At 35.4% G+C, this 10026-nt stretch overlaps 1 protein-coding gene across 1 annotated transcript in view; it reads left to right on the forward strand.

Annotated features, from left to right (window-relative positions):
- Positions 1–9348, forward strand: part of LOC310734514 (ras-related protein Rab-37) — a 14619-nt gene extending 5271 nt beyond the window's left edge. The window contains exons 2-9 of the mRNA XM_083556650.1: positions 458–568; positions 1331–1372; positions 2949–3015; positions 3516–3568; positions 3658–3723; positions 4632–4688; positions 5110–5186; positions 6115–9348. Of these exons, the coding sequence (XP_083412776.1) occupies positions 458–568; positions 1331–1372; positions 2949–3015; positions 3516–3568; positions 3658–3723; positions 4632–4688; positions 5110–5186; positions 6115–6220 (579 nt within the window). The 3' untranslated portion in view covers positions 6221–9348. The remainder of the gene's footprint in view (positions 1–457; positions 569–1330; positions 1373–2948; positions 3016–3515; positions 3569–3657; positions 3724–4631; positions 4689–5109; positions 5187–6114) is intronic.
- Positions 9349–10026: the final 678 nt, after the last annotated feature.

Below are 10026 nucleotides of genomic sequence, written 5' to 3' on the forward strand. Positions count from 1 at the left end.
ACAGTTCAATTGCTTTGAAGTTTTTTTTAATTATTATTAACATTTGTAAACATCAAAAGTTTACATTTTTTAAACATTTTAAATAAAATGTCTGCTTGGTTAAATGATATATAATTATATATTTTATAAAAATAAAATAGAATAAATGAAATTAATGCAATACTTTTTTTATTATGTTGGTTAAATAGAGTAACCAATTCAATTGGCACAAATCAATTAAATAAAAAGAAATAAATGTAAACATTTAATTAAAAAGTTGACATTTGTTAGACCTTATTAGGGTAATGCAGATACAGTGTGTGTGTGTGTGTGTGTGTGTGTGTGTGTGTGTGTGTGTGTGTGTGTGTGTGTGTGTGTGCGTGTTAGAACTCCTGTTTAACCATTCCTGCTTTTGGTTCTACCTTCATTCTTACTTTTTTCACCCCGTGGCTTCTTATTTTTCACATTTCCTTTGTAGACCATCCTGGTGGGAGACAGTGGTGTGGGGAAAACATCCCTGCTGGTGCAGTTTGATCAGGGAAAGTTTATCCCAGGCTCTTTCTCTGCTACTGTGGGCATTGGCTTTACGGTGACTTGAACATTCACTCTCACTCTCTTACACAATTTCTCTGTATATTTTTCTTTCTGTATCTCTCTCTCTATCCATATGTCTTTCTCTGGTGGCTGTTTTGTTTGGTTGGTTGGACTCCTAGTATTATATCAGTGTTTTTCAGTCTTTCTCTTCTTTTTCTTCTTCCTCTTTTTCTTCCTCTTCTTCTTCTTCTGATTCTTCTTCTTCTTCTTCTTCTTCTTCTTCTTCTTCTTCTTATTATTATTATTATTATTATTATTATTATTATTATTATTATGTAGCAGTAGTACTGTAGCTTTATTAGTAAAAAGTTTAATTTCTATAATATTAAAAGTTTTTGTCAAATGTTGGTAAACTTCTGTTAAATAATTAATTTGCTATATTAATAAATATTCACACACACACACACACACACACACACACACACACACACACACACACACACACACACACACACACAAATATACACATTCTCTAATCATACCACAGAGTCAGTGGTCATACTGTATATATGACTCCTTATATGAGTTCGGAGTTCTGTTATATAGTTATAAAGTCATATAAGTCAGGAGTCATATACAGGAGTCAAGTCAATCCTCTGTGTACAATGACACGCACTTTCTCCAGAGGTTTATCTCGAGCCCATGTTGTTATTAAAAAAAATTTAAAACACTACCACTAACCATGTGAACTAAATCTGTGTATTATACTATCATACTGTACATTATGCTGCGTTACACATTTTCTTTCCTTCATCAGAATAAAGTTGTTACTGTCGGAGAGGTGACAGTTAAATTACAGGTGAGTGCATAAGCAATATTACAATTCATTATTATTTATTAAACACCTTTGAAATTCAGTAGGCTGCATAATTGTGCGATGTTTTGAATTTATTCATATTGTTATTTGTCAATTTTACAAAGTTTTATTTAATGTAGTTTTTTTTCTCACTCATTCATTAGATATACAGTATTTATAAAATATACAGTCATTACCTTGCTGCAGTTACATGAATATTTTTCAGAATATTTTTTACAAGAATTCTAACATGACTACGAGTGTCCTTATCTCATCTTAGATACAGTAATTAAAAATACACAGAAGAGCTGCTATAGACTAAGTGGATTTAAAAATAGAGAGCCATTCTGTGCAATATGGCACAAAACAAAATATCCTATAAATAAATACCTAAAAGCAAGAAAGATGATTACCAAGGTAAAAAAAAGTGTTCGACATGTTTGATGGGTTGCGTATTTTAAGATAAATGCGTTAAGTTAGTGAAAATATATTATAATAATTATTATTGTAATTATTATAATTCATGCAAACACAGTGTCACTACTATGATTGTTGATTTGACTGCATGTATATACTGTATGTATATACTGTATGTATGTATGTATGTATGTATGTATGTATGTATGTATGTATGTATGTAATATAGCGCTTTACCGCGGTTCGAATCTCGCGGAATTGCATTTGCCACATAACTAATTTGTTTGTTTGTCTCGCAGATAGCACAACAGACCAAAAAAACTTAAAGGGAATTGTTTTTATGGAGTTTTATGTTAAAATAATGAAATATATTCATAAAAATCAAATTATTAATCATAAAATGATATTTTTCTATACATAAACTTGCATTTTTGTACGGCGTAACCACCGCGATAAACAACAGGATTAGAAATGAGTTTTTTAGAGGGACCGCGCATGTAGAAAGTTTTGTGGACAAGGTGAGGGAGGTGTGATTGAGATGGTTTGGACATGTGCAGAGGAGGGACATGAGTTATATCGGTAGGAGAATGCTGAGGATGGAGCCACCAGGAAGGAGGAAAAGAGGAAGACCAAGGAGGAGATTTATGTATGTGGTGAAGGAAAACATGCAGGTAGTTGGTTTGAAAGAGGCAGATGTAGAGGACAGAGTAGTATTCATCCGCTGTGGCGACCCCTAGTGGGAGCAGTCGAAAGGAGAAGAAGAAGCTTTATGTTGAGTTTGGTTTCACTAATAATAAACACACATTTGCATAACTCATCCATATTTGTCCATGCCCATGTTGATTAGAGTATAAAATACTTGAAAGGTTTTCATTGAAGGTACATTTCAAACAGATAATGAGCAATAAATCGAGTTAACTCATAGCAATCATGTGATTAATCGCAATTAATCACATGACAATCATGTGATTATTTGCGATTAAATATTTTATAATTATAATATTGACAGCCCTAATAAATAAATATATATTTATAAGGTGTATGAATGTGAATGTTGAAGAGTGCTTCCAGCTAAATAGGGATATAAGTGAATGTACAGTACAGTTCAACAGTTTCAATGTTTCGGTGCTGCAGCCTTTTTTCTCTGTTCTTTCTGGTTCAGATTTGGGACACAGCGGGGCAGGAGAGATTTCGCAGCGTCACTCATGCTTACTACAGAGATGCCCACGGTGAGAGAATCTGCCTTCATACACCACATATGCACATCTCTCTGTCTCTCAGTCTCAGGTTTACTGAATTAATGAATTTATTAATTTCCTCATTGTCTATAATTGGATTGAGATTCCATCCTGGGAACAGAAGGCACAAGGCTAAAATAATTTTAATTGATTCCAATTCATTCAGTTTATTTAACCAATAATTAAATCCTGTCAAACTCAACACTGGTTTATTTTAAATCAGATCTGTTCAATACATATTAATTCAGTTCTATTCCATTTCTTCTTATTCAGGACCATTATAATTTCCTTTAGCTGAAATACAATCAATCAATTACATGTTCTCTGGCATGACAGTGGGTGTGATGATATGTGTGAAAATAAATAATAATTGCTATATTGTAAATTAAGCCAATAACACTTTTTAACATCTTTATCATCTTTAATTTAGTAAGTGTAATACACATACTATGTAAACCTTTGTTTTTTTATTTTGTATTTACCCTACCCAGCTCTGCTCCTGCTGTATGACATCACCAACAAATCATCATTTGACAACATCAGGGTAAGCACTGTTATTGTTTTGGCAGTAATAAATACATACTTAAAATAACTTTTCCAGAAATGAAAAATTCCCCCAATTTCTCCTCATAGGCGTGGCTTACAGAGATCCATGAGTATGCACAGAGTGATGCAGTCATCATGCTGCTGGGCAACAAGGTAGAACAAACTTTAACATTTTATGTAACACAAATAAAGAAACACACACACACACACACACACACACACACACACACACACACACACACACACACACACACACACATATATATATTCTTCTTCTCTTCTTCTTCTTCTTTCTGCTTCTCCCATCAGGGGTCACCACAACCGTCTCCATACCCCTCTGTCCTCTACATCTGTCCTTTTTCAAACCAACTACCTGCATGTCTTCCCTCACCACATCCATAAACCTCCTCCTTGGTCTTCCTCTTTTTCTCCTTTCTGGTGGCTCCATCTTCAGCATTCTCTTACCGATATACCCCATGTCCCTCCTCTGCACATGTCTTAATCTCACCTCCCTCACCTTGTCTCGAAAACGTCCTACATGCGCTGTCCCTCTAATGAACTCATTTTTAATTCTGTCCATCATCATCACTCCCAACGAAAACCTCAACATCTTCAGCTCTGCTACCTCCAGCTCCAGCTCCACCTCCTGTCTTTTACTCAATGCCACTGTCTCTAAACCGTACAACATCGCAGGTCTCACACCTACCGCGAAAAACGAAAAACGCTTTTTCTCTTGTGTGAATGTATAATTTACACTGTACGGTATTTTATGTATACAGTACTGTACTGTAACATTTTACTTCATTCGATAATTATTAATTATATTTTTTTATAAATAAATTTCATTATTTTAACATAAAACTCTATAAAAACAATCCCCTATAAGTTTTTTGGTCTATGGTGCTATCCACAAGAGATCGGGAAAATCAGCCAAACAAAGAAGCTATGTCACAAATGCAATTCCGCGATAAACCGGGGGCGCCAGATTCGAACCGCGGTAAAGCGGGGGATTACTGTCTATATAATCCATCTTGTTTGTTTTCCATCTTGTTTGTTTGTAGGCCGATATGTGCAGTGGAAGAGTCATCAAACGGGAAGATGGAGAGAGACTGGCCAGGGTACGCTACAGTACAAACCATTATACATTTTTCCTTTGCAAAATAGCAAACATTATTTAAAAAAATGTTTTTGTTTTTTTCTATGCACTCAAATAATCCCCTTTTTTATAAAATATAATATATAAAATATTTAGGGAAAAGTACCATGGTGGTTGGATATTTTAAGAAGCTTTACAATAATAGGATTTATTTCCAAATGGACATAAATAATATTAAATGACATAAAATGGAAACTGAAATGTGGTGTTTATAAGCTTTTGTCCAGTCATTTGAGATTATTTATTTATGGTGACCACTTTTACATTTCTGAAAACTTTTAAAACTTTAAAACAACCAATACCACTGAATTTCTGTCATTTCTGAAGATTCTTCTGGGTTTTTATTACCAGTTTATGGATCTACATTTTGATTTATTTGACAGGAATATGGTGTCATATTTATGGAGACGAGTGCTAAAACTGGTGTCAATGTAGATCTGGCCTTCATGACTGCAGCAAAGTGAGTACTTCACATTTTTAAATAGTCTTTGGATAAACTAGAAACAAACAGCACTATTCTGGTAAAATATGGTGATTTGACGGCCTTTTAGGAGTAGATTTTATTTGTCATTTTTTTATGTTGTGAAATAAGGTGGAGTGCATGAGGGCCAAAAGGAAGCCCTCCTCTCATACAAGCCCAAATGTTCACATCACATGCATCCTATTGCCATGATTACATCCAGGATGGTGTAAAAATCCCCTACAATTTAAAATTTACTTTAGTTAATTTTCATTTGTATAGTGCTCTTCACAATGGATACAAAGTATAAGGATATAAAGTTGTATCAAAGAATATATAAGTTTAGTGACTATAAGTTTGTTCATTATAATTCTAAGTTTATCGCTAATGAGTGAGCCAGTGGTGACTGTGGCATGAGGAAGAAATCTTTAGAGAAACCAGATTCAAAAAGGAACCCGTCCTCAACTGGGTGGCACCAAATGTCCAATCATTACAGTTCCATCATTGTTGAGGTGTACTGTTCAGTCATAAGCACTTAAATGCAGACTGCAGTCCAAACTCATTATAGTAGACTGTTGATATTAATTACAGTCCAAATCCATCCTCATAGTTCTTTAGTTGGTTTCTTTATGAATCTTTACTCTGTCGATGTGGTTTCCAATTGAAGAGAACTCCTTCCAGAGGTTGTCTTTTCCATGGCACAGTTTGTGTGGTCAGAGAAACGAATACCCCCCTAGAAGGACTTGTTTTTGAGATGTTCCAAAGCATCCTCCCTGATGCTCAAGAAGTACAAAATTAAAATTTTGAAGTAGATGTTTATCCCAAATGCCTTGTAAAAAATCAAAGTAAAGCTGACTATTTTACATGTATGACTGCTGATATAATTCCTGGTGTATTTTTTACTCATTTCCACCTCTTTGTCCTACAGGGAGTTGATCGGTCGATGTCTCGAGCTGCCCAAAGAGCCCAAGTTCCAAATAAATGATATCATTGAGCAAAAACCACAGCAATCAGGCTGCTGTGGATTTACATAAGATCTTACGAGACACAAGAAGGAATGTTAGAAGATAAAGAATGGAGATGCAGTGAGAAAAGAATAAGGAGATTTTCAGAGATTTTTCAGGCCTAATGCAGTTCATAAATGTTAAGTAAAGACCAGGATGTACAGTTGGAATACTGAAGGAATGTGATTGTCCTGGGCAGATCAAAAGCACTCCAGTCCCAGAAAGCCGCTTCAGATTGGTCACTTTGCTTCTCTGGAACACTACTATGCAGGAGTTTGCTCTGCTTCCCCAAAACATTGTAGCACAAATGTCAATGTTATTATAAGTGGGTGTAATGATGCGCTAATATGAGGTCATCTGAAATAGCTGTGTAGTTAAATAATGGGTTACGGCGGTCTATATATCATTGGGGGACATATTCCCAGGTTCATTGGGTTCCAGAAGAGTTTCTGAAATCAAATGATGATGATGCAGTAGTGGCACATGACACATACTAGAAATTTGGCACAGGGTTTGTTCGTTTTTTCAGGAAATGTAAAAGAGTAAATATTTCAGAGCAGGAACATTAGTCCAGAAACCCTAAACTAAAAAAAAAGGAAGAGTTCCCCATCAATTTCCATTACAGTTCCTCCATTGCTAATATTAAAAACCAGTGTGTGGAAATTATTAATAAGAAATATAAATTTGAACCTAGCACTAGATCTTGCACTGCTAAGTGGAGCAGTGTATTTATTTATGCACAAAGTATTTTTCATTTTGATGCTACAAAGTTTTAGGGGAAACTAAGCTTCATTTTCATGACCCATATTTTCGATCAATATCCATTAATATTTTTGATTTCATATCCAAAATTTAATGTAGTTTCAGTTATTAAATATGACAGGGACACATTTCTTATGTATGCAAGCATAGTTCACAGTTTCTCTGCCCATCCTGTTTAAATCCACCAGAGGGAGTAACAGTACAAGTGAGAACGTTTATTGAATTTAAAAACAAATTCAGGTATAAACAGAGTCCACTACCAGCAGCTGTCTTTATTCCACCATCACATCTAAACTAAAAAACAGTTGCGTTATTATTAGGTTAATCCTGTTTGAGATATATATAACTATTTTCTAAAAGACTGAAATCATAAATTTGGAGGACACATGAAGGACTGCACATTTATTTATAATAATTACTTTTTACTATCAAGTGTTGATGTATAATAATTAATTAATTCAGTATCCCCAGAACTACTAAACATGTGCTAGAAACTACACATTTAGCAAAAAAAGATAAATAAATATAGGAGGCATGGCCTCGTTGCCTCTCGGTGTCAATGAGAGTTTATTTCTTCTTCGGTGTCAATGAAGGTGCTGTGGCCACTTTTCCTGTCTTCATCATTGTAGAAGGCCAGGCACCTTTTGCCTAATAGTATCATTGTGGCCTTGTTACCTGTCTATCATTAAAGGAGATGAAGCCATTTTCCTTTTTTTTTTGTATCAATAATGGGAGTGATTGTGTTGTTTCCTGTAACTGTCAATTGAAAATGCAAGGCCTCTTTGCCTCCCTGTTGTCAGTGAAAGTGCTGTGGCCACTTTTCTGTCTATCATAGTAGAAGACCTGGGACCTTTTGTCTGACTGTCAATGATGAAGGTGTGGGCTTGTTGCCTGTCAGTATTTTTGAAGGAGCTGTAGCCAAGTTGCCTGTTGGTATCAGTGAAGGAGGTGTAGCCACTTTGTATCATTAATGGGAGTCATTGCCTTGTTTCCTGTAAGTGTCAAGTAAGGAGACGAGGCCTCTTTGCCTTTCAGTGCCAATGAAAGAGCTGTGGATACTTTCTCTGTAGGTGTCACTGAAGAAGGTGTGGCAATTCAATTCAGTTAAATTTTTAATGATTGGGGTGTAGCCTCTTTGCCTGTAAGTGTACTGTAGGTAAAGAAAGCATAGTCTCCCAGCCATTAATGATATCCCCTGCTTAAAATAAAAATATGAAAAGACATCATCTTACACTTTTGTCAACTTCTTTAATTGTATATGTTGAAGATCAGGTGTTGGGGTCCAGAAAATCATATCAAATCGAATGCAATATTGCATTAATTTATATATAGCAACAGTTCCTCTATTTTTAGCTGAAACGATTTTATATTTAAATTTCATTTGCTCAAAATTCATTCAATATTTGTAATTCATGTAAGTTGGTAGTGGACTCGACTTACATGTGGAGTGAATCGGTCTTTATTTCTCCAAGTGGAAAAATAGTATTATATCATGATTAGTATTATATATAATGTCTGCCTTATGTCAAATTTAAAACCTTAAATTGTATAAGAGTTTTATTTATTTCTTTTGTGTTACTGTTCATGGAGAAATGTAAAGGGCAGAGGGATTCCCAGTTACAGTGTGCCAGTTTTGCATCATTAATTTATTCCCATACTCTAAAATTACGCTGCACTATTTATCCTTGTATGCTGCAGAGAAGGTTACAGTATGATGTTTTGAGTATGTTTCTGAAGGTTTAAGTGAAGAATTCAAGTGTCTCAGGGTTTGTTTTTTTTATTGCATTTTTGCTCAGATGCATGGAGATGCAGATGCATGAAGCGAGTAATTTTATTTTTTGTGAAGTGAACTAAAGGCTTGATTTTAAAACTGTGAGATTGACATTTAAAAAAGAAAATGTTGTATGTACATGTTTTACATCAGAATTGAAAATATGGTTTGGAGATTGTTTTCTTCTTCTACTCGCCTTTATATATGTTTTCTACTATTGAACGACCAGTGACATTAGATTATTAACATTTTTAATGTAGTCTTCAAACTCCAAACCCACATATGGCTCAATAATCAGCTGAAATAGCTGTGTCAGAAGAAGTCACAATCTTTGTACCTAACCTCACTGGATAATGATTTTATCTGTCACCAATCTAATTCATTAGTCATTATGACTTTTATGCGTATGTGAATAAAGTTAGCATAAAACTGAAATGAACAAAATGAAAGAGATTCTTACACGTCTATTATTTATTTTCCTGAAAATACATTATTTGGCCCAAAATGTAACTTCTAAGGTCATAAATGTTTTGTCTAACTGACTGTTTGGATTATGTGGAATGTTGTCTACACATTGGCTATTGGCTGAACTCCTGTTACTGTAATAAAGTTCATGACCACTGTTTGGCGCTGGCATGTGTAGCAGTTCTAATCAGACAAGCAGACTCGGATCGGCTTGTTTAAGTGTGAAAGAGGTCATCGTGATGAAGTCTTCCAGTAAAGTGACGGCAAACAGGATGTGAAGGAAAATGGAAGACTGTAGTTTGTGCTGAGTCACCGAACATGAATTTGTCAGTAGAGAAGTAAACAGATGACACTGTTTTTAAATGATTTTAATAATGCACTCTTATTGAGGCAAAGATCTTCCATGGTCAATTAATAGTACACAATATGACACTGTGTTCCTAAAATTTATCTTGGAAAACACTCCTCTGCTCCAGGTGTGAGCCCTCTTCCCCCTGGGCCTCAGAATTATTTGATGTTGCCAGTCTAAAGTGCCATCAAATCTTCATTGGTCTCTCTGGCCGTGAGTCTAAACAATGGGGTTTCCTCATTGCTGAGGTGAAAAACAAGAAGCGGCTAATGGTTGCTCCCATCTGTAGCGGATATGTGTGTCTGAAGCGCGGGAACAGCGGCCCCGGGACGCTATTGTGCGTGCAGGCCTTTCTGCTGACTTTCCTCCCTGAGCTAATTTATCTGACGGAAGCAGTGTTGTCCTAACACTGTTGCAGTAGATGACAAAAAGGACTGGCCAGATAATGAAGCGCTGCTGGAATCGTGATGAGGCCCATCGGGGTACTTG

The sequence above is a fragment of the Silurus aristotelis genome, assembly GCF_946808225.1.
Source record: "Silurus aristotelis genome assembly, chromosome: 12".
Classification (NCBI taxonomy): domain Eukaryota; kingdom Metazoa; phylum Chordata; class Actinopteri; order Siluriformes; family Siluridae; genus Silurus; species Silurus aristotelis.